Below are 25270 nucleotides of genomic sequence, written 5' to 3'. Positions count from 1 at the left end.
TGACTAAATTTCATTTCCTGACCTCCCTTGTAGCTGGATGGGGGTAGGTGACTAAGTTCTGGACACTGAATCGTGGGGAAGTGACGCCCTGTCACCTCTGGGACACAGTCCCTTGCCTCATCCCCCATGGACCCTCTCCTACCCAGCCTCCCAGCCAGAGTAGAGGGGCTGGGGAACTGCAAGGCCTCGAGGGTACACAGCAAATGGAAGCTAGTGGACTAACAAGGATGATGACCCGAAGCCAGGAATCACATGAGGTCAGGCTGGACAGGGCTAAAGGATACTCAGGGCAATGAGGCCAGCGGGCCTGGGCACCCTGAGGTTTTCAGTGGAGTAGGTGAGCAGGCAGAAGAACAGCAATGGCCATAAGGGTCGGAGCAGGTCAGCAGACAGTCAGGGCAGATGGGTTTTGGATGTCGGGTCAGCCAGAGGAGTCCACATCCCTGGAGAACTTGGAAGTTCTGCAGGATCAGGGTGAGACTCCTGCAGGGCCAGACATTCCTGGAGTTGAAAGTCAGCAGCCACGAAACTCCTGCATGTGCCAGGCACACACTTTGTATGTTCCTACTCACAGCTGCAGAGACCCCTGGGACCCCGGCTCCAACTCCACCATCACAGACAGGGTGCTCACCTGGACTGTGCAGACAGAAGGACTGCCCACATTTACACACTAGCTGAGCCACACCCAGTTTACCTCCTTGTTGCATCAGCCTGACTCAATTCACAGAGGATCAGAAGGGAGACCACCTGAGGTCTCAGCCTGGTTCTGCTGCTCTCCTGCGGGGGACCTGGAGCAAGTCTCTTCCCCTTGCTGCACCTGAGCCCCTCATCAACAAAGTGGAGGGGTCAGAATGGATGATTTTAACACCTCTTATACTAAAAACTCGCATCCTTCTTTTTGCCCCTCAACTCCTAGCAGGCATGAGCCCTGCTCTCCAACAGCAGCCTTCCAACACGTCCAACAAGGGCAAGTTTGCAGCCTTCAGCCTGTGAGTGTTAGAGACCAGGCAGGCCTCCAGATGGAAGGGGAACCCTCCCTAGGAAAGGGGAGGGTTGTGAGGCGTAGCCAATAGTCAGCAAGTCCTTCACCCCTGGGAGGGGCGGCCATTTCTTTCTTGTTTCTTTTCTTCTTTAACCATCTACATTTACAACCAAGCGCTTTCCTTTCTGTTCCCATTTCTTGTTCCCTTTATGACAGAATGGCTCCACCCTTCAGAACCACCTCTCTTCCAGGGAAAAAGAGACTTGGAGGATGGGGAGTGTCTTTCCAGTTGGTTCTCCTTGCTGGGCCCAGCTTCATCCTGGCTTGGTTCTGTTTTTCCTGAAAGATGAGAATTGGGCAGACAAGGCTTTTCAAAAGAAATTGGTCCTCTTCTCATCTGCCCAAATATCTGTTTAAATAAAGAGACAAATTTCTCCACTCAATTGTGATTCAGACTAATCCCAAGTTCCTCCCCTATCCTATATCCCCCAGAAACTTATAGAACAAGAAGGTGACCTGGGAGTGGACGGTGCAGTTGAGAAAACCAACGTGGAATAGAAAATCTTCCATGCTAGTGCAGCATGGGCGTGAGAGCTGGCCAAGGTGGAAGGCTGTGCAAAGCATGACACAGGCGTGGGTCACACCCAGCATGCACCTCTGTGACCCAGCGGGGTCAAAGCCTTCCGAAGGCCTAGAAGTGGCAACACAGCCCCCTAAAGCCACCTCCCCTGTCTGCCGTGGATGTGGCTGTGGGAGAGCAGCCAGGCAGGGAGGTAAGCCCCATGAGCCACAGAACACCCTGAGCAGTCAGAAGATGACCTCTCCAGGAAGAGGAAGCGTATTGTGCCTCTAAATTCCAAGAACTGGAGAAAGGAGAGACAATAAGCATCTTTATTATCCAAATTCTAGAGGAATGGCTCTGCATAGCAGCAGAACCTACTAGCTGCCAGGGTGGACGAGAAGCCACTACTGAGGGTGGCCTCCATGCTGGATCTGTGCAAGGGCTCTGTGAGTCTGGTGCCTGTTGGATGTCATGCTGAGCCCAGTCTGCAGGGGACACAGCTGGCTGGTCCTGGGCACCCAGGAAGAGGCCTGGCCACAGGTGCCCCCTGTATAGAATTGTGAAGGGAAACCCTTCCTTTCATATATGAAAACAACCAAGCCTCCTTGTTGGGCAGAGGAGCATCCTGGGCTTCATCGGGGCAGGCAGCCAGCCACGGGGTCCGGCCGGGGAGGCACTGGCACAAAGTTCATGGGGCAGAGCAGCAGTGGGCACATCTTTTCGTGCTCCTTCAGTGCCTCTGTCAGGTGCTTCAGCTCCTCCGTCAGCTTCCCGATCTCTCTCCGCAGCATGGTGTTTTCTTGCTCCAGGCACTCATATTCCTGGGGGAGACAAAGAATGGGCAAAATCCTTTCTGACGTGGTGTTCCCTTCCTCTGTCCTCCCGCACCACAATGCTTGCCTCCTGCTCATGAAAGCTGGCTCATTACACATGTCCCCTCCACCACTCAGATCTATCTATCTGATGAGTATCTCTCCCCTCCCACTGGGATGAAATGATTTGTTGAGGTATCACTTACATAAAACAAAATGTATCTATTTTAAGTACAATCCAATGAGTTTTGACAAATATATACACCTGTGTTGATAAATAGACAGAACACTTCCATCATTCCAAAAAATTCCCTCATGCCCCTGTGCAGTTAGTCCCCCCCAACTGCTGATGTGCTTTCTGACGGTCTCTGTTAGGTTCATGGCTATATTCCCAGCACCTAGAACAGTACCTGGAACATAACAAATGTTCGTTGATTGCACAAACAAATGAATGAAACCATCCCTTGCCTTGGCTTCGCTCTAACTCTCATCTCCATCAGGGTTCATAGAGGTGTAGAACTGCAGGGGGTCAGAGAGATCCCTTGGCCCAACCCACACAGTGTAGAAACTATCCGTATCCAACTTGTTCTGGGCACTTCTCCCCTCAATGGACACACTCTGTCATTTCTGAGCTGCTGTACTGGAAAAATCCTGTTTTCTGGGTGTAATGGCTCATGCCTGTAATCTCAGCACTTTGGGAGGTCAAGGTGGGAGGATCACTTAAGGCCAGGAGTTTGAGAGGAGCCTGGGCAACACAGTAAGACCCCGTCTCTAATTTTTTTTTTTAATTAGCCAGGCATGGTGATGCATATCTGTAGTCCCAGGTACTTGGAGGCTCCGCCAGGAGGATTGCTTGAGCTCAGGATTTCTAGGCTGCAATAAGCCGTGATCATAGCACTACATTCCAGCCTCGGTAACAAAGATTCCAACTCAAAAAGAAAGAAAAGAAAAAAAAAGGAAAGAACGAGAGAAGAAGAAAGAAGAAGGAAGGAAGGGAGGGAGGAAAGATGGACAAGACAAGAGAAAGGAAAAGAAAAGAAAAAGAAAAAGAAAGCTCCTCTTTGCACTGATCCAAACTCTCACATTCAAACGTACCTATTGAGCTTTGTTCCATGTAATAGAACACATCGGTAAATCTAATGCTTTTTTTCAACATTACAGTTCGTGAAATGTTAGGACACAGCCCCGTACCACTTCCCTTTAGGTATTCGCTGAGCTCGATTGTCTCAGGTCCTGAGATCCTTGCATTAGGACTTGCATGCAGCTCCTTTGTCCTTCTGGGAGCCCTCCCCATCATACACTCCAATTTGCCAGAGTATCTCAGAAAATGTTGCTCTCAGGATGCAATGCATGATTCTGGGGATGATGACAAGGGCAAATGTGTGGCAGTGGCCTCTCCTGTGCTGGGTCTGAGCCACTGAGGATTCTCCCTGAGGCTGCAGAGAGGTGCACACTTTATCTGCATGTGCTCCTTCCCTGTCTATCCTTGGATGATGATGGATACTATGGAGGTTAAGGGTATTTTACATCCGTTTCCACTCAGTTTCATTCCTTATTTGGGCATCTTCCAGCCCAGCAAAATCGGAAAATCTTTTTGAATCTCAGTTGCATCATTGCATGAATGGTGATAGTATACAACTTTAAGCCAGACACTAACTTAACACACAGTCTTCCTTTTCTTCATTCAAGTCATTAATAAGTTCTCCAATAAACAGCCAGTGGCAGAGCCCTGCATCATGCCAACAGAACCTTTTTTAGTCTGGCAATCTTATTTAAATCTTGCTGAAATGTTTTCATTCATTTCTAGTTCATAGTAAGGCTTTGTTGTACCATGCATTTCCCAAGCTCAGGGCCCAGTTGTGTTACTCATCACACTTCTCTCTTACTAGTAATTTTAAGGAAATATCACTAAAGAATTCTGATCTTATAGCCCCAAAGACACATGCAAATTCTCTTTCCTCATGCAGATTTCTTCAACTGGACTGCCTTCCTCCTTTTCTGCATGGGTCTAGCTCAAGCCCACCACCTCCAGAAAGGCTTCCCTGACCACAGCACCTACAGGAACCACATCTTTTATTATGTGTACTATTCGATTTTGTATCATAGTCAATCTCACTCATATTAAGTAATGTATCTCCCCAGACATCAGAAATGTAAAGGACCTAGGAACTTCTGCTACTCCTCTCCTCTACCCCATCTGATGAGCCATAGCACCAGCATCTACGTGCCCAGTGATTCCTCAGTCCTCATCCTCTGTCTCTTCTTTAACCCCATCCTTTCCTTTCAGAAGGGACTCTCACATCTTCCTTCCTTTCAGAATCAAGGGGTCTGGAGGGGCTTCCTGTAGGTTCTATCTGAGCCATTCCCCAGGCAGGTTCCTGGGGTGGTCTGGGGCACTCACCAGGGCAGCAGGCTGTCCTGGGGCCATGTGGCTTCACCAGTCCACTGGCCCCTTTCTGCCTCCATCCTCCTCTCTGCCTCCCACTCCCAAGCCCTCATGCCCTCCTCTGGCCTTTGACAAGCTCTAGTCGGAATTGTGTCTACAAACCCAGCAACAAGCCCTCCATGGGCAAGGGGAAAGTCTGGATGGGAGGATGGGATGGAAGCCAAGGCGTCAAGGGAATCGGGCAGGCAGCAGAGGGATGACAAATGCTGCAGCACACACACCATGCACATGTACGCAAACACACACACACTCATACACAGCCACACACACAGTCACACATACTCACACAGTCACACACACACACTCTCATACACAGCCACAGACATACAAACTCACAGTCATACATACTCTCAGTCACCCAAACACACACACACTAATACACAGCCACACAGTCACACATACTCACACAGTCACACACACACACTCTCATACACAGCCACAGACATACAAACTCACAGTCACACATACTCTCAGTCACACAAACACACACACACTCATACACAGCCACACACACAGTCACACATACTTGCACAGTCACACACACACAATCTCATACACAGCCACAGACATACAAACTCACAGTCACACATACTCTCAGTCACACAAACACACACACTCACACATAGCCACAGACACACAGTCACACACACTCACACATTCTCATACACAGCCACAGACACACACAACATACTCACAGTCACACACACTCTCATACACAGCCACAGTCACACATACTCACAGTCACACACACTCACACTCTCATACACAGCCACAGACACACACACACTCGCATACATAGCCACAGACACAGTCACATACACTCCCAGTCACACACACACTCACACACTCATGCACAGCCACAGACACACATACAGTCCCACACACTCTCACAGTCACACACACACATTCTCATATACAGCCACATATACACATGTATACACTCAGTTACACACAGTCACAACATTCACAGTCACACACACAGTCACAATCACAGTCACTCATGCACAGCCACACACACTCATACAGCCACAGACACACTCACAATCACACTTAGTCACACACACATACACAGCCACAGACACACACATGTACACAGTCACACACTCAGACACAGCCACACAGACACACACTGTCACATACACATACACAGCCAAATTTACACACTCACAGTCACAGACACATACACATACATAGCCAGTCATATATACTGTTACACACATAAACACTCACACAATCTCATACACAGCCACACATACTCTCTCACACACACAAGCACACATACATACATTCATACACAGCCACAGACACACCCTCACACACAGTCACACACACACACCCCCATACACAGCCAGAGACACACTCTCATACACAGCCACACTCACACACACACACTGCCACACAGTCACATACACTCATACACAGCCAGAGACACACATACACACACACTCTCATGCACAGCCACACACATACTCTCAAACACAGTCACACACACACTCATAGACACAGCCACACACACCTCTCACACTCTGACACACACACATACTCCACTCACACATATACACACACACACTCCATCCTGCAGCTGGAAATGCCCTTCACTTTCAAGTAAGATGGGGAGTACATTTGAATAGTTCCAACATGCTAACATTTTAGGTAGATTCCAAAGGATGGGAAGCTCTCTTCCTTGGTAGAATATTCCAAGCTGCCTTTCTACATAGACTGAATTCCGCGGCAAGACACTCCGAGCTTCCCAGCTTTGTCTCTGGAAGTTGTGTGCAGCCCTGTGGCCTGAGGTTTCCCTGAGGTCCCACTGCCATCCCCAACCCCTGCTCAGAGTCTTCAGAGCTGCCCATCACAGGTGCCCTGTGGGCCCCTCATCTGCCACGGGGACTTTCTCTTCTAGGATTTAAACTTTACTCATGAACCTGATGAGGGGCTTTTATTGAGCTGAGGGAATAAGAAGAAGAGAAGTCAAAATTTTTAGGTGAGAGCAGTCCTACAAAAATAAAGAGAGGAGCTGGGAGGGAAGAACAAAGAGGCCAGAGAGCACTGAATGGGAGCAAAGAGGGAAGGAATGAAACCCACCTCACACCCGGAAGAAATTGCTGGATTTAACGCCAACAAAAAGTAAGCAAAGAACATTAAACCCTTTATTATTTCCAGAAATGTGACCCATCTAGCTCAAATTCTGCCAAATTCCAACTGCTTTGCTACAGAGGGTTTGAAGTTACTATATACCCTCTCTGGATATTTGCCGGGACAGTTTCAAAGCAGACACCTAAAAATTAGAAGTGGTGGAATCACGGTGGATCCCAGTTCTGCCTCAGAAATTAAGATACCTAAGACGGTGGTTCTCAAGTAGGGCAACTGTGCCTGTCTGCAGGGAACACCAGCAGTGTCAGGAGACGGTTTGGGTTATCACAGCTGGTGGGGGATGCTACTGCCTCACACGGATAGAGGCCAGGGATTCTGCTCAACGTCCCGCAGTGCACAGGACAGCCCCCCAGTGACAAGGAGTTCTGCTGCCCACAGGTCAACAGTACTGAGGCTGAGGAGCCCTGTTCTGGGCATCTAAGAGCAGGTGACTCGGGTCAAGGGGCTGCCTGGGGGTATGCAGGGTTCAGGGTGCCTCTGAGACTGAAGACAGCATCAAGGACTGGTAAAGAAGTGGGTACCAGGGACCAGAGAGGACAACTAAGGTGAGAAGGAAAGAAGTAGGAACAGGCCACCAGGAAGGCACAGCCACACACAGACCCCATTTCACAAGTTAGAAAACGGAAACTCTGAGAGGTATAGTGACTTTTCCAAGGTCACACAGACTTGGGATCTGACTCCTAACTTCAAGGTCAACTGCAACTCTCTGGTAGCATCAACAGTTCTGCTTTTGGTTGGTGGTGCCTGGGTCCAGATTTCCCCACGGGGGTTACCAGAAGTAAAAAGCCATAAGATCTCAGGGCTTTAGAATAAGTCTATTCTCAAGCCTTCACTGATCCACTTCCCAGCAAAAATCGTGTTACCAGCAAGGGCTGTACAAACGAGTGTCATCATCAGTTTCTAAACCACATGGGTGCTGGCATGAAGCTTTCTCTTAGAACATGCAGTATCTGAAAAAACCATGGCAACATACACCACAATCACACTGCCCAAGCCATTCATCAGTTTGTGACATTTGGGGCTCCTGAGGATGGCACTGCTGCTTTCCTTTTCTGACTCAAAGTTCTTTCTCAGTCTTACACCTTTGGGGTGCCTGGCTGAACCAGGCTGACCCACTTCTGAGCCACTTTTTTGGCTTGGCTGAGATGAGACCCTGACTGTTCACTTTGGTTCTCGTTTGTCAGCGTGGACTTCGGCATGCGCCTGGTGTTCAGAGATGAATGCAGGTCAAAATCCCCATGGGAGGTGTGAGTGGGTTGGGGGGATGATCTGAAAGCCTACGGTGAACTCTGAGGTATACAGACCTATGTTAGGAACCGCTTCTCATCACCATAGTCCAACTGCCAGCAACCACTGCCCAGAAAACTCTACCTGAAGGGGAACCCCAGCCCCTGCCTCTCCGGCTTGGCCTGTGCAGCCTCCTCTCCCATTCTCCCCTTCACAGAGGTCCAGCCTTGACAGACACTTCCAGGACTTTGGAGATGGAGAACAAGGAGGGGAGGGAGCTGGCCAAAAAACTCCAGCTGGAGCAAGTTTCTCAGGCATTGGAGGTAATAGAGGCTCAAGTGCTCGCTGAGGAGCACATACACTAAAGTTGGAATGATACAGAGATTAGCACGGCCCCTGCGCAAGGATCACATGTAAATTCATAAACTGTTCCATTTTTTTCAAACCAGAAAGATGAAAGAGTAAACAAACAAACAAACAAACAAACAAAAACCAGAGGTTCAAGTACAGGTGGAGTATGTGAGTAAGGTGAGGAGAGAAAAGTGGAAATTTTGTTTTAATTATTTGAGACAGAGTCTCGCTCTTGTTGCCCAGGCTGAAGTGCAGTGGCACGATCTTGCAACCTCCGCCTCCTGGGTTCAAGCGATTCTCCTGCCTCAGCCTCCCAAGTAGCTGGGATAACAGGTGCCAGCCACCACGCTCAGCTAATTTTCACATTTTTAGCAGAGATGGGCCATGTTGGTCAGGTTGGTCTTGAACTCCTGGCTCAAGTGATTCACCCACCTCAGCCTGGGATTACAGACATAGGCCACTGTGCCTGGCCAAAAAGTGGAAACTTTAAACAAGTCTTGCTCCAAATATCCTCCAAATATCAGGATAGGCAAGAAGTGCAAGTAAAGAGCTTGAGTTACTCTGAGGTATTCAGGAACGCAACCCTGCAGTGTGGGATAGAGGAACAGATGAAGAAAGCCCTTCTAATGGGCTACAGTCTCCAGGGAGCAGCAGGCAGTGGCTGTTTTCTGGACCCCTTAGTGTCTCCCAATGACCTGGCCTCACTCCAGATGTGAGGAGTTTCCTATGCGTGGTGTCCTCATCCTAGATTGGCCTAGGAGGTCCAGGGGTCCCAAGGGGCCTTCTGTCATGACCCACAGCTGTGTGCAAGGCACGCAATGCTTAACTCACTGGAGCTTGGCAAAAGTGTTTTTATGCCTTTTGTTTGTTTGCTTGTTTTTTGAGAAGGAGTTTCATTCTTGTTACCCAGGCTGGAGTGCAATGGTGCAATCTCGGCTCACCACAACCTCTGCCTCCTGGGTTCAGGCAATTCTCCTGCCTCCTCAGACTCCTGAGTAGCTGGGATTACAGGCACGCACCACCGTGCCCAGCTAATTTTTTGTATTTTTAGTAGAGACGGGGTTTCACCATGTTGACCAGGATGGTCTCGATCTCTCGACCTCGTGATCCACCCGCCTTGGCCTCCCAAAGTGCTGGGATTACAGGCGTGAGCCACCACGCCCAGCCCCCTTTATGCCATTTTTAAACCAGATCCCTAGCCTCCAACAGTAGATGTAGTCATGCAATGTCCTGCCACTAACTGTTGGCCATGACGAACATAGATCCCCACAGCTCATGCCCTCCTGGAAGGAGGCTGGGAAGGAACAGGGAAGGGATTACTCACATTGTGCCATGGCGAACATAGATCCCCACAGCTCATGCCCTCCTGGAAGGAGGCTGGGAAGGAACAGGGAAGGGATTACTCACATTGTGCCATGGCGAACATAGATCCCCACAGCTCATGCCCTCCTGGAAGGAGGCTGGGAAGGAACAGGGATGGGATTTACTCACATTGTGCCCTTTGTTTCAGAGATCATATTCCTCTGGTGCTGCAGAAGGTTTGGGATATATTTCCATTTTCCTAAGTCAGTCACCTGCTTCCTCACACCCACTTGTGACCAGTGACACGTGTGTGTAGCTAGTAAGGCTAAGGTGAAGCTATAGCTTTGGGGTCCTGGCCTCTTTGACCCTGAGTTTCTCAATAAAACTGGCCTTGCTGCGGTGATCTGCCAGTTGTGGGTAATCCTGAGCCATTCCTTCAGCCCCACAGAGAAAGAGGAGAAGTGGCTCTTCCATGGAGGGTCTGGACTTCAGATCAGCCTGCCCCATTTCTGAAAAGGGCAGCTGGCATGACTGTCACACAACACGGTCACTGGGCTGGAAAGCAGACTGGGGACCCTAAAGAAGGGGTCTCTACCCGACGGTTCTGAAAGAATTGGGTGGGGGTAAATGTGGCACCACTCTGAAGTCCCCAGGCACCTGTTTCACTCAGTTATCAAACGCAGCAGTGACAGAAAGCGTGAGAGAGCCAACGCTTCATACATGTATCTTTTTTGATACTGTAGTAAAGTTCTGTGAGTATTTATGTTAATTTCTGTGGTAGGCAGCAGAATCTAATTGCCCCTCACAGAAATCTACATTCTAATCTCTTGAACCTGTGACTATGTCACCTTACACAGCAAAAGGGACTATGCAGATGTGACTAATAAGTGTGAGATGGGGAGACTATCCTGGGTTATCCAGGCAGTCCCAGTGCCATCATAGGGTCCTTGTAAGTGAAAGAGGGTGTCAGGGAGTCATAGAAGATGCGACAATGAAAACAGCGCCAGAGTAACACAGCCTGAGAAGGATGCAACCAGCTATTGCTGGCTTTGAAGATGAAAGGGGACCACAAGCCCAGGAACACTGAAGTCTCTGGAAGCTGGAAAGAGCAAGAAAATGAATCTTCTCCAGAGCCTCCAGAAGGAAGGCAGCCCTGCTGCCATCTTCATTTTGACCCAGTGTGCCCCACTTCTGATGTGTGACTGCCAAAACTCTAAGATCGTACATTTGTGTTGTTTTAAGCCACCAATTGTGTGAGAGTTTGTTTCAGTAGCAGTAGGAAATTAATATCCTTTCCTTGGGAAATTCTAGGCTTCCCACTGACAGGCAAGGCAGGATATCTTCCATCTCTCTTTGTGACTCAGTGGCAATGCATTTGTGAAATGGATCTACTTACTCAATCTTGTTCCATGAAAGATCTTGTCCAAGATCTTGTCCTCTGGATACATATTCAGTCCAGATTTACAACTGATTTTTTTAAAACTAGTTTTTAAAAATATTAAAGCTAGGAGATTCTTGAGGGGTAACACCTTGGCCATCCAGCAGCACATGTCTGAATACAGGGCCGTGCACTAGCTGGGAGCCACAGGTCCCCTCTGGGGGATCTTTGGTAACAGGATGCTAGAATCACAATTGCTTCAGGAGCAAGAGAGAAGGAAGAAAGGAGGCAAAGGGCATTGCCATTATTCTGTGGAAATTCTTCAGAACAAAGGTTGCAAAAGACCTTCCATGATGCTAGTCTAGAGATCCCCGTCTAAGACCCAGCCTTCTTACTTCCAGAAAAGAATCTGATGTTTATGATTTATGCCACACTGTGAATGTGTATCAGAAGTCACCTCTCTGTGTAGTATGTGCATTCTAAATTTGTTCTCTGTTCATTGGTAGAGTTTTAAGAGCTTGCCCTTTTCTTCTGCTCTCCCCAACACACCTCAGAGTCTCTGTATTGCCGATGCCCCAGAATGGCCTTACTGAGACAAGTATGGCAGGAGACCTGGCACAACGCCTCAAGCCTGTAATCCTAACACTCTGTGGGGCCAAGGCAAATGGATCACTTGTGTCCAGGGGTTTGAGACTACCCTGGGCAACATAGCAAAACCCCATCTCTACAAACTACAAAAATATGGGCAGAGGTGGGAAGATTGCTTGAGTCTGGGAGGTGGAGACTGCAGTGAGCCATCATCATGCCACCACACTCCAGCATGGGCAACAGAGCAAGATCCTGTCTCAAAAACAAACAAACAAACAAAAACAAAAACAAAAAACAAGGAAGTATGGCAGGAGAGAGCTAAACTAAAATCTTTAATTAGGCACACCAACCTTGGACAAAGAGGAGGACATGGAACGGCCACCCCTTCCTCAGACAGATCCCTGCATGCTTTTGAGACAAGTTCCTGGTACGGAGGCTCACCATGTCCCAACTGTGGGATTACGCAGGTGTGTGCACGAGGGCAGAGGGAAAAGGAATAGCTCGGGATAAATCCGAGGCTTCTGATTTGAATGAGAAGAAAGATGGTTTGCTCCACTAACTACATTAAGTATTTAGTTTAGCTGTCTCCTGCCATACTTTCCTGTTTTTTGAAGACAATGAAAAGAGAAAGTCTCAGGGTAAATGGACAATAACACTCTTATGGATGTGGTACAGCGGAGGAGCCTGCAGTGGACCCGCGGGGAAACAGCTCAGCAGATGCTGAAGTTATGGGGTCTAGGGTCCAGGACAGAGGGCCTGCCTGGAGTAATCAATGTTGGGAGCTGATGCTGGGAGAACCAATTAATAGATTAAGTCCTCCAGGATGAGAAAAAAAAAGGGCAGAGTTTGAAACATTGGTCATCACCAACATTTAAGAACTAGAGGGTAGAAAGCTAACAAAGAAATGGAGAAAAATATTGAAGAGGGTCAGGAAAACTAGAACATGTGGTCTTTTGGAAGCAAAAGAGGGAGGCTTTAAGAAGAGATGGGTCAAAACTGTCAAATGTTCTAACAAGGTCAAGGATGAGACCAGAAAGAGCATCCTGGATAGGCAGTGCCAGGACACTAGTGGCTGCAGCAGGAGCAGCTTTTGTAGGGTGTGTGTGTGTGTGTGTGTGTACACATGCACACTGGGTACATGTGTGGATGTGTGTGGGTGTGCACATATATGTGTGTTGGGTGGACAGGGGGTAGCAGAAATGAAGTCACAGAGGACTGGGGAATAACTAGGAACCAGGGACAGAGACAACAAGTGTAACTATCTCTTGAAGAAGCAAGGATGTCAGGAAAGGGAAGAAATGGAGCAAGAACTTGAAAGGGAATCAGGGTCCAGAAGCAGCTTTGTTTTGCTTTATAATGAAAGAAACTTGAGTATGAGAAGCACCCAGTGGATGAGGGAGAAATGAACATGTCCGTGAGCAAAGAGAGAGAACACTGGGCTGGAAGGACCCGGCAGAAATTAGATTTGAGTGCTGCTGACATCGTGATAAGGAGAACAGTAACATCGCACCCACTCCCGTGCAAGGGCGGAGGCTGTGTGGCTCTAAGGTGGCTGCCCCACCACGGTCTCACCTCGTGGAGCTTATCTGCCTTCTGGGTCTGCTTCTTCCGACTTCTCTGAGCAGCAACGCGGTTTTTTTCTCTCCTTCGGACCTTCCTGTCATCATCCTCAGGGCTCTGGGGGAAAACAGTGGGTGGAGTGTGATGCCGGGGCCCCTCGCCTTACCCTGCTCTGCCCCATCCTGTCGCTAGTGTTGCTCACTGAACGTCACTCTTTGCTTTGCAGTTGACAGCAGCACAGTGGGCTCACAGCAGCCCCTGGCCCAGGAGCACTCACCATGTGAGTGTGTGGGCTGTGCGGTGTGGCTGCCGTTTCAAAGATGAGGAATAAGAAACTCACAGAGGTTAAGGACCTTGCTCCAGGTATTATAGCCACTACGTCAGTGAGTGGGAAGTGGAACTCAGGTCTGTTGGTCTCCAAACCAACGTTCATCAACCTCTAGCCCACAGGGCGTGTGCCTGGAAGAGGTGTGGTGTCAATGGTGTCCATCTGAGACTGGAAAGCTGGGCGGGGGCAGGGGGCGGGGGAGAGATCTGCTATCTGGAACTCGCTGTTTGCCAGGCCTTACACCACCACGCATAAAAGGGACTTTTGATACTGCATGCAAATCACAATCACACTTACAACTAATTGCAACCATACAACTGTAGCAACACACCAAATGATCTTAAACCCCACTGACAATGTACTCATTTGAACAATGCTTCACTGACATTTTGTTTCAGAAGTCGGACTGAATCAGAAAGCAAATTTTTGATGTGTCTTGAAAGCTGTTCGCTATATGTAAGATTTAGCCGAATTCAGTCAAATCCCTCAAGAGTGATTATGAAACAGACAGGTAGAAAAATGCACCATGGTAAAAACACTTCAATCAGTTATAGAAAACATGGAAAAGAAGAGCAGTATTTTCTTTCTGGAACCCCATGAGAAGACACCACCAAATTGGAAAAACACTACATGTATAGAGTTTAAAAGCCAAGAGGTACAAACATGGGAAAGATACTCAGTTATTAATACTCATGGAATGCGAATATTAATAACTAAATAATGGATATTTTCAGTTATCATTTGATCTCACCTTGTATTCCAAATAAGACACACATCTTCCCAAGTTACTGGAGTTAAGAATTTTCAGCATATGCAAGAACATAAGGGTATAAAAAGGAGAAGAATAAATAATATACATAGCAAATAGAAGCTTAAGGAAACAGAGACAAGGTATAAAAATAGTCTTCAATTGATAAAACCAGAACATTACAGGGGAACATGTGGTCAGAAGACAGCACTTTAGCTTTAGAATTACACGGATCCTAGTTTTGTCTCTTAGTGTCAACATGGTCGTGTGTAAATGGTTTAAATTCTGAGTTTTCAGTTTTCTCATTTATTGCAATCATGATTCATTCATTCTCTCAATATGTATTAACTGAGCGCTTACCATGTGCCAGACACTGTCCTAGAGACTTGAGATACAAGCACTAAACAAAGGGCCAGTGAACTCTGCAGACTTGGTGCCAACAGCCTAATGCTTAGGATTAGGATATGATGAAATGAGATTTTGTCATTTAAAAAATCAGAACCAACCCAGCAGAAACATTTAATCGAGACAGAAAGTGAGAGATAGTAAGCAAAAGTTAAAGATAGTATTGTCATTAACCATATTTCATTCAGTCTCAAAAATTCTGAGAGGTTGATGTTAGTATATTCATTTTATAGATGGGGAAACGGAGGCTCCGGCAGGTAAAACAAATTGCTCAAGGCTGCTCAGCTTGCGTGTGGCAAAGCGGAGGCCCAAACTCAGATCTCTGTGACACTCCAGTGTCACCCGATGACATGTGCTGGGTGCTGAATTGGGAAGGTGGGGAGTAAGGACGAAAAGACAGGTGGCAAAGATCCAGGCAAAGTTTCCCGATAGCAGTCCCTGCGGCCAACCCGGTCTGTTTCCTGAGTGTGCAGCTGTACATGCTGCCTAGGGACGGCTGACTGGGAAGGGGGCGAAGGGTTTCCGCAAGCTGGGGGCAGAGTCTGCACATTGTGGGTCCCCCCTCCCAGGTTGACCAGTCCCAGTTTCTGCATTCCCGTGGCTGCCCATTCCCAGGGTGGCCCGGAAGGGCTACAGGCGTGGAGGGTGGGATGGCAGTAGCCGGCTACACTAGGATGGGGCGGCCCCCGGGGCAGTGAGGAGCCCACGTGCCAGGGAGCACCGGCCAGGATGGGCCCAGCCAGGAGTCGGCGCCCTCGGGCTTCTCCCCCACAGAGGGCGCAGGAGCTGGCTTAGGAGCCATTCCAGGCGCCGGGGCCACTGTGCGCATGCCAGGGTCTCTGGATCCACCCCCCCCCCCACTCCCTCACGCCCCTACTCCACTCGTCTCTGGCCGCGCCCCCCACCTCTGTGGTCACCACCACGGAACCCTGGCACCCACCACCTCGCCTCCCCCCAACCCCGCGTCGTGTCTGCTCCCCCACACCCCACGGCCCTCCCTGAGCCTCTCACCCTCTACCTGCGGCTGGGGCTGGTTCCCGGGCGCCGCGACGCTCCTCTGCAGGACACTGCCAGCGGCCGGGAGCCCTTGCGACATGCCGGGTGCTCCTCCTGCCCTACCCGCCCACCCACGCGCCCTACCCGCGGGGCTGTCTACGGGCGCTGTCACACCGTGGGCATCCTAGTGCTGCACCCGCAGCCCGCGCCAGCCCCGCCCCCTCGGGCTTCCCGCTCTCCCCGCGGCTCGGCTAGTCCTCCCGGTGTCCCCGAGCGCTAGTCCCCACCGCCGTCCTTCCCGTCCCACGTCTGCCCCGCCCTCTTTATCCCACCCCCGCCTCGTTTCCTCCTCTGCCCGCCCTCTCTCCGCACCTCGGGGTCCCAAATCCCACCCCTGCCGCGCTTTCCGCCTGGGCCGGCGCTTCGTGGAAGTCACGTGGTGGCTCCGAAACCCCGGAGGAAAGGCGAAGCCCACCCACGCGAGGCGACTTCAGGGCGGCTGGGGGTCAGGGTGGCGCCACGCAGCCTTTGGGGTCCTTCGGCCGCTCCCTGGGAACTCAGGCTGAGAAACACAGTGGGTGTTTTGGGGTCCGTGTTTTCTTCCCCGGTCCCATCGCTGCATCTTCCTGCGCGTCAGCCACGCCCTGTGCCCGCCCCCCAGCGCAGGGGTCACCGTCCCGGGGGACTTTCTCCGCGGCGACCAGACATCCGAGCGCCACTCTCGCTCCTCCCGCGGCCCCGGAGGCGCGGCCTTGGGGCGAGGATAGCGGCTTCACCGAGTCCCACCGGGCACCCCGAGCCGCGGCCGCCCCAGGGACTCGCGGGTAACGCCTGCCCTTCTTGTCCCCGGTCCCTTCTGGCTGTGGGAGGGAGCGAGACGGGGCGGCCCCGAGGGTGAATTCCCAGAGCGGAGGGTGGGCAGGGGAGTGTCCCGGACAGAAAGGGTGACGGGCTTCCCTGAGAGCGAATCTGCCACGTGGGACGTCACTAGTGACAGGTTCGGGGATCTGGACCCGCAATGCCACCGTTAAATAGCCCAGATCCTTTTTTTTTTTCAAGATTTATCCGCTCGTGCCAAAGCTGGGGACCGGGTTGAAGTAGGGCAAGTACTGGTCCACCTGCCTGCCCATCAAAATTGCGAAGCCAAGACACTTACACGTGGTCCTAGCAAAGGAAACGCTAGCGGCTACGGGCTGTGGTCTGCATGCTGTGAGCACCTGGAAAGAAAGATAACCGCGAGTCTGGATGGGCGAGTGGGAACCAGACCGGAAAGGCAGAAGTGCCTACCGAGTGTGGTCGCTTGGGTCTTCAGGTTCGTGGGCAGCAGTGGACATGGGGGACAGGCATTTCCGATTCCTTTTAAAATCTCAAATGAGTGCACCTGCCCGCCGCCGGGATTTAGGACCCATTCTTGCAAACGCTTTGAGAGAGGTTGAGTGAACTTGGCTGCCTTGCTGCCAGCAGGAAAGCGAGCAGAGATTCTTGTCTTTGTGATCAGAAGCTTCGGCCAACTGAGAGGAGGGGAGGAAGACAGAAGGTGGACACAGCCCATGAGTCGCAGCGCCACACTCCACATCAGCAAGGCTGCGCAGCAGAGCCAGTGCTACGCTGGGTTATCCGCTCAGATTAATCTCATCTCCCTTTTATTTCAGCACTCAGCTTAACGCGTGGTTGCCTCGGGACTATTTTGCCTCCCACACAGCTACCCACCTAGGTGCCTAGCACAGCACTCTACATACACACAGCAGGTGCTCATTGCACTAGGTCAGCTGAGAGCCCTCATTCTTGAAACACTAAAAGGACTCTAACGAGCTAGGAAAACCCCTGGGTCAAGGGATTATCATTTTCAGAAGCGATTTCATTCCCCAGTGTTATTGATGCACGGAAAGGGCAAGGTAAAAACATCTCGGGAACATTCCTGTGCACTCCCACGCTTTATTCTCCTCATGCCCACTTTTCTCACTGAGCCACCTCACATTTTAAGTCTTTTGGGGCTGCATCCTCCCTGTCTCTCCCCAGGGAGCCTGGAACCATGCCCCAGCACACAAGAACTCTTTTTATAGGCATAGTCTACTGCCTTGTGTTACCCAAGTGTTTCTTTAAATATATTTTGTCTTGGTTAACTAGGTAGCATTTAGGACAGAGGTCAATTTGATGTAAATATCATACATCAAACTGGATTAAATAGCTAGATACGAAAATGAAAATCAGAGAGCTAAAGCAGAATTAAATTCTTATTTTAGTCCTGGAAGCACCGGCAACATAGTGAGACCCCTATCTCTACCTAAAATGGTAAGAAATCAACTAGCTGAGTGTGGTGGTACACACCTGTAGTCCCAGTTACTCAGGAGGCTGTGGCAGGAGGAGTTTGAGGCTGGAGTGAGCTATGATTGCACCACTGCACTCCAGCCTGGGCAACAGAGCAAGTCCTTATCTCAGATAAATACATAAAATAAAATAAAGTGGTGGAGCTAAGATAAGGAGATTTTATAAGGCTACATGTAATAGGAGAAATGGCCTTGATAAGATCTGATCTACATAAAAGGGCTAAATTGTTTTAGATGACAGTGTAGCCAGAAATGCAAAACAGATTGGATAAACACCCTGTGTATGAGAAAGGGTTAATATACAGCCCATGGAAAAGAAGAAAAATACTGAGACAACTTGCAAAGGTAAATTGCAGAAGTGACATGAAATGGTATTTCCCAGCAGAAGAAATAATTAAGAAAAATATATACAGGAAAAATACATATTAAAATAAGAATCCTTTTTAAATTAGCAACATAAAAAGTAGTAATATCAAAAGCTGGTGAGAGTGTGGTGAAATTAGTGCTCACTTGTTTCACTGGCTTCATTGTAAATTGGCACAAACTTGCTGGAAAGCAGTTTTACTGTCACTTTCAAGGCCAGAAAAAAGTCATTACTTCTTACTCAATTTCCCCACTAATAGAAAATTATTCTAGGATGATCATTGAAAATACTAGAGAGAAAAATACTATATGCACTAAACGTTCATGATAATATTTTAAGAGTGAAAAATGTAAGCAACATAAATGTCTAATTATAGTTGAATGGCTAAACAAAATATGCTATTGCCACAGGATAGAATGTTACGCATCTTTAAAATTACAAGCATGCAGGCTGGGTGCAGTGGCCCGCGCCTGTTTTAACAGCTCCTCTAGAGGCTGAAGTGGGAGGATCATTCAAGCCCAGGAGTTCAAGGCTGCAGTGAGCCATGATTACACCACTGCTCTCCAGCCTGAGCAACAGGGTGCTACCCTGTCTCAAAAAAAAAAAAAAAAAAAAAATACAAACATGCAGACAAATTTGCCACATGGAAGGTTTATTTGATCTGAAGTAAAGTGAGAAAAAAATCAGGTTACAAAAAGTACATATATGACATCAACAGTATGTAAAAACGTATGCATGTGAGAAGAGACTGGAAGGAAACCTACAGTGATGGTAGCCTTTCTCTCATAACGGTGGCATTATAATTTCTGTACTTGTTGAAAAATTGTTTTTATTATGTTAGCATCTTAAAACATTTCATATGTATAAGTGATATAAATATATTTATCTGATCCCTTTCCCTGGCACTAAGCTCATTGGCCACATCAGAATGGCCAGCACTTCTCTGATCAAAGGGTTTGCTCTAATAACAGACATTTTCCTTGCTTTTGTGTAATGTTCTCTGGTTTATTTTACTCTCTTAAGTCAGGAGAAAGAAAAATCACAATGAAAAAAAGATAAACAAGAACAAGCATTTCAAATGTCTCCTTTTCTTCTTCTGCCTTTTATTTTTCTTTGTATTTTTTTCCCCTTGAACTGGGAAGGGAAATTATATGATTTGACAATTTCCTATTATTCCATAATTACCCTAGATTACGTCTTTGGGAGTGGGGAGGAGGTGCCAGAGGTTTGTAGCTCAGTGACCAAATCCTCTGGTGATTCACGTCACAAAAGACAGCTCTTCATAAAAATGCATTACTCCGGGCTGGGCACGGTGGCTCACGCCTGTAATCCCAGCACTTTTGGAGGCCGAGGGGGCCAGATCACGAGGTCAAGAGATAGAGACCATCCTGGCCAACATGGTGAAACCCTGTCTCTACCAAAAATACAAAAAATTAGGCGTGGTGGCGCACGCCTGTGGTCCCAGCTCCGCGGGAGGCTGAGGCGGAAGAGTCACTTGAACTCGCTGGGCGGAGGTTGCAGTGAGCCGAGATTGCACCACTGCACTCCAGCCTCGTGACAGAGCAAGACTCCTTGTTTAAAAAAATTAAAAATGCATTACTCAAATGCTAGGAAACCCTACCACTAGTTCACCTTTGCTCTTCTCTTTTGGGGAAATTGGACTTTCAGTCATTGTACTGTCATTGCCCTTCCTCGGAAGGCGGTCCTGTGGGCTGCGGGTGGGACTGGATAAGAGCAAGCTAAAAGCAGAATCCGCGGTGTTTGCCAGAAGGCAGCCACCTTGCGTTGGGCCCTGTTCAAGGTACTGAGATACAGCAGCGGACAAAAAAACCATCCACACCTCCCGGAGCTCTCGGAGGAAAGCACACGATACACAAAACTTAGCGGTGTGTTACAGGATGGTACATTTAATGGCAGAATACAAAGCAGGGAACAGGGACTAGATTCAGGGCGAGGAGCATTTTTAAATAGGGAGGTCAAGTCAGGCTTCTCTGAAGGAGGTGAGAGAGGGAGGTGGTTCAGGCTGCAGCAACAGCAAATGCAAAGTCCTGTGAAAGCCTGCCTCGCCACCCTGGAACCTGCAGAAGTTCTGTGGCTGGAGTGGAGTGAGGAACGGGTGGACGCCAAGAGATGAGGTCAAAAAGGCAGTAGGAGCCGGGTCATGCGGAGCTCCCTGGGCTACTTGCTTTTTTTTTTTTTTTTTTTTTTTTTTTTGAGACGGAGTTTCACTCTTGTTACCCAGGCTGGAGTGCAATGGCGCGATCTCGGCTCACCGCAACCTCCGCCTCCTGGGTTCAGGCAATTCTCCTGCCTCAGCCTCCCGAGTAGCTGGGATTACAGGCACGCGCCACCATGCCCAGCTAATTTTTTGTATTTTTAGTAGAGACGGGGTTTCACCATGTTGACCAGGATGGTCTCGATCGGCTACTTGCTTTTAACTGGGCATGAAATGGAAAACTCTGGAAGCCTTTGGGCTGAGGTATGACATGATCTGACTTGAGTTTTTACGGGATCGCTTTGGCTGCTGTGTTAAGAACAGACTGAGGGGCGAGGAAGAAACAGGAAGTGGCAGCAGTCGTCCAGGAGACCTGGGATAGGGGCTTGGAAGATGTTGGGAATGGGGAGGCCGAGGCAAATTTGCCAGGAAGTTAAAGAGCTTAAGCGTTAGGGCACCTCACTTACACAGGCTCCTGTCATGACTTTTTGTACGGCCCCCAGGAATATTCCTACTGCCCACTGTGCTAACTCACTGGACAACATCTATTGTACTGAGACATAAATATATCCTACACTGCCCAGCACCAGGCATATATGTATCGTGGTGGTGGAGGGGAGCCCCAGAAGCAGTCTGTGAAAATCCTTCAAATCAACATACATATTAAGCTGTAAACAGAGGATTTATTTCTTGCTTGCACTGGTCAAAACCAAATTATCTCCTGTCGGGAATGAAAGCAACAATACAGCTTATACAACTACAAATTGTGTTTTGAAAAATCCCAGAAGGATTTTTTTCTTTGTTATCTGGAGTTGCATATTTGACATTTTAACTGCTGTTGGAAATGTGTTGTGAAACATTTTTCGTATATGAAGGGCACCATCCTTTTTCATCTCTAACTGTATGTGTGTTAAAGAACTGAAAGAAAAAATATATGTAATTAATGAAACGTAAGAAAGAGCTAAGGATAAGCAATTAAAATCAACAGAACTCTTTCGGATATTAAGCAATTTGTCACAACATATTTCAGATTATATTAGAAGCATAGTTCTTGGAGCAAAAGTTTGTGAGGTGGGTAAAAAAAGAAGCAATAGTTTATTCAGAGAAAAAGATAAATGTCAAATGGAAGCAATGAACAGGCTTTTGGGTTGTTTGATGATTCAATAATGAGGAAGGATGGATCATGTAAACACAATGGTAAAACATATACAATTCTTGCTGCTCTCAGCTGAAATATTGACATCGATGAGGTTAATACCAAGCTCATAATATGCCAACACAATGAGGACATTTATAACAAATTGGTTAACGAGTGTCATCAATTCTAAGAATATTTAAAATGAATCACTGGAAAAGAAAAATATGAAATACCCTGAAATGTTACAACTCACATATAAAAAAACTTAATAGAGATTTTTCCCAAATCTGACAATTCTTTTTTTTTTTTTCTTTTTTTGAGATGGAGTTTCATTCTTGTTACCTAGGCTGGAGTGCAACGGCACGATCTCAGCTCACCACAACCTCTGCCTCTTGGGTTCAAGCAATTCTCCTGCCTCAGCCTCCCTAATAGCTGGGATTACAGGCATGTTCCACCATGCCTGGCTAATTCTGAATTTTTAGTAGAGACAGGGTGTCTCCGTGTTGGTCAGGCTGGTCTCGAACTCCTGACCTCAGAATATTCACCTGCCTCAGCCTCCTGAAGTGCTGGGATTACCGGCATGAGCCATTGCGCCTGGCCCAACAATTCTTAAAAAGTATATGATACTACCAATAAAGACTGTGCTGTGAAGTGGAAACAAAATTATCTGAATATTTTTCTATCAATTTTTCACTCATTACATGCAAAGACTGAATTATCTTTCTAGTCTGTAGAAAATGGTATTACAGAATCATTGTCTTATGAATAGGAGAACAAAAGCGTGCTGCTAAAAAGTACAGTATAAGAATAAAGTATTAAAGAGATATTGAGACGTTAATTAAAACAGAGCATTTTTCCAGATTTTCTAATATTTTTGGTGTTTGTCAGCTTTTAAAATTTGTAATCTGCTGTACTTTTTTTGAGACAGGCTTGCTCTGTCACCCAGGCTGGCGTGCAGTGGTGCGATCTCAGCTCATTGCAACCTCCACCTTCCCCGGTTCAAGCAGTTCTCCTGCTTCAGCCTCCCTAGTAGCTGAGATTACAAGCATGTGCTACTATGCCTGTCTAATTTGTTTGTTTGTTTGTTTGTTTGTTTTTTAGTAGAGACAGGGTTTCACCATGTTGGCCAGGCTGTTCTTGAATTCCTGACCTCGAGTGATCCACCCATCTTGGCCTGCCAACGTGCTGAGATTACAGGTGTGAGCCACTGTGCCCTGCCCTGTACTTATTTTTTTTAGAATGAGAAAATTCCTTTTGTAACTCAGAGCCCTGTTCAACAGTCTGTGACACTGTGGTAGAGATGGGCAGTGTCTAATAGCTAGCTAACTTTACAACCTTCCACATTTTATTTTATTTATTATTATTATTTTTTGAGACAGGGTCTTGCTCTGTCATACAGGCTGGAGTGCAGTAGCATGCTCAGGACTCACTGCAGCCTCAACTTTCTAGGTTCAAGTGATCCTCCCACCTCAGCCTCCTGAGTAGCTGGGACTACTGGCACACATCACCACACAGGGCTAACTTTTGTATTTTCTTTAGAGACCAGATCTCACCACGTTTCTCAGGCTGGTCTGAAATGCCTTGATTCAAGTGATCTTTCCACCTCAGCGTCCCAAAGTGCTGGGATTACAGATGTGAGCCATAACCATCCACATTTTTATGACACTTGGTTATCCATAATAATACAATCTAGAATCAATTGAAAAGCATAGAGAAGAAAAAGATTCTCCATAGTCCAAGCATCCACACAGAGATATCTGCTAAATATTTTGGCATTTATTGTGTTCCCACTTTTTTTAAGCAAGTATATACTATGCATGTACTAACATGCATGAAATCATACTCTAGGCCGGGCGCTGTGGCTCTCACCTGTAATCCCAGCACTTTGGGAGGCTGAGGTGGGCGGATCACCTTAGGTCAGGAGTTCAAGACCAGCCTGACCAGCCTGGAGAAACCCCGTCTCTACTAAAAATACAAAAATTAGCCGGGTGTGGTGGGAGGTGCCTGTAATCCCAGCTACTTGGGAGGCTGAAGCACGATAATCTCTTGAACCTGGGAGGCAGAGGTTGCCATGAGCCAAGATCCCACCATTACACCCCAGCCTGGACAACAGGAGCAAAACTCCATCTCAAAAAAAAAAAAAAGAAAAGAAATAATACTATAAACTGCTTTTTCCTTAATGTAATAGAGCATCTTTTCATGACAATAAACATACATCTGTCATCATTTTAAATATACAGTTTCCATAGCAGAGATATGCCATAGATGGTCTAAATAAGTCCTTATTATTCTCTTGTTTTCAATTTTTATGTACGATGAAACAACATTGTTAATATCATTGTACTCACATATGTCTGCACTTGTCTGATTATGACTTTAGGGTTTTTTTTAATTTATTTATTTATTTATTTATTTATTTTGGTCTTGCTCTGTCGTCCAGGCTGGAGTGTAATGGCGGGATCTTGGCTCATGGCAACCTCTGCCTCCCAGGTTCAAGCGATTATCGTGCTTCAGCTTCCCAAGTAGCTGGGATTACAGGCACCTCCCACCACACCCGGCTAATTTTTGTATTTTTAGTAGGACGGGGTTTCACCATATTGGCCAGGCTGGTCTTGAACTCTTGACCTTGAGATCCTTCCCTCTTGGCCTCCCAAAGTGCTGGAATTACAGGCATGAGCCACTGTGCCTGGCCTAATTTATTTTTTTGAAACAAAGTCTCACTCTATTGCCCAGGCTGGTGTGCAGTGGCATGATTTTGGCTCACTGTAACCTCCACGTTCCCAGATTCAAGCAATTCTCCCATCTCAGCCTCCCAAGTAGCTGGGATCATAGGCACGTGCGACCACACCCGGCTAATTTTTATATTTTTGGTAGACAGGGTTTCCACATGTTGGCCAGGCTGGTCTCTAACTCCTGACCTCAAGGGATCCTCCCTCCTCGGCCTCCCAAAGTGCTGGGATCACAAGCATGAGCCACCACATTAGGCATCAGGTTTAATCACTAGGAATAGAATTGCTGAGAATACGGAATATTTGTATTTTCAAGGCATTGGACACATATTGCCAGATGGCCTTGCAATTAACAGTCCTGACAGGAGTGTGTGAAAATCCTACTGGCTTATTAGGTAACTTCTTGGGTGGGCTATACTTCAGGGTCAGAAGAACTCAAGTTGTTTCTCAGATCACTTGTTGAATCCCGATGAAGGGGAAGAAAACAGGAACAGATAAATACGTGATGGGGACCTCCCATCCCCTGCCCCCATCCGACTGTTAAGGTCTTCTTTAGCCGCTTCCCTTTCACGGGCAGTTCTACATCAACTCCCTGAAGCTGTGTCCCTGGAGCCCAGGATTCCCCAAGGGGCAGGCAACCCAGGCTGACTCTTAGTTC

At 47.8% G+C, this 25270-nt stretch overlaps 1 protein-coding gene, 1 long non-coding RNA gene and 1 other non-coding gene across 4 annotated transcripts; 2 read left to right on the top strand and 1 right to left on the bottom strand.

Annotated features, from left to right (window-relative positions):
• Positions 1 to 1855: 1855 nt before the first annotated feature.
• On the bottom strand, positions 1856 to 16155 carry BATF3 (basic leucine zipper ATF-like transcription factor 3). Of its 2 annotated transcripts, none has more exons than XM_035280866.3 (3): positions 15862 to 16155; positions 13375 to 13479; positions 1856 to 2365 (listed from the first exon to the last, which is right to left on the bottom strand). In XM_035280866.3, exons 1-3 carry the CDS (start codon positions 15937 to 15939, stop codon positions 2177 to 2179), a joined length of 372 nt encoding a protein of 123 aa, XP_035136757.3. In that variant the 5' UTR covers positions 15940 to 16155; the 3' UTR covers positions 1856 to 2176. The 2 variants fall into 2 exon arrangements, with proteins under 2 accessions (XP_035136757.3, XP_078212531.1); XM_078356405.1 differs by lacking the exon at positions 15862 to 16155 and adding an exon at positions 14442 to 15685.
• Positions 8522 to 8624, top strand: LOC118149574 (U6 spliceosomal RNA). The gene has a single exon (XR_004737152.1). It is a non-coding gene; the product is annotated as a U6 spliceosomal RNA (small nuclear RNA).
• Positions 16156 to 16518: 363 nt separating the features above from the next.
• Positions 16519 to 18491, top strand: LOC144580321 (uncharacterized). Its single transcript, XR_013529614.1, has 2 exons — positions 16519 to 16663; positions 16899 to 18491. It is a non-coding gene; the product is annotated as an uncharacterized LOC144580321 (long non-coding RNA).
• The last annotated feature ends 6779 nt before the right edge of the window (positions 18492 to 25270 follow it).

The sequence above is a fragment of the Callithrix jacchus genome, chromosome 19, assembly GCF_049354715.1.
Source record: "Callithrix jacchus isolate 240 chromosome 19, calJac240_pri, whole genome shotgun sequence".
Classification (NCBI taxonomy): Eukaryota; Metazoa; Chordata; class Mammalia; order Primates; family Cebidae; genus Callithrix; species Callithrix jacchus.
This window is presented reverse-complemented; position numbering and strand designations above follow the sequence as displayed.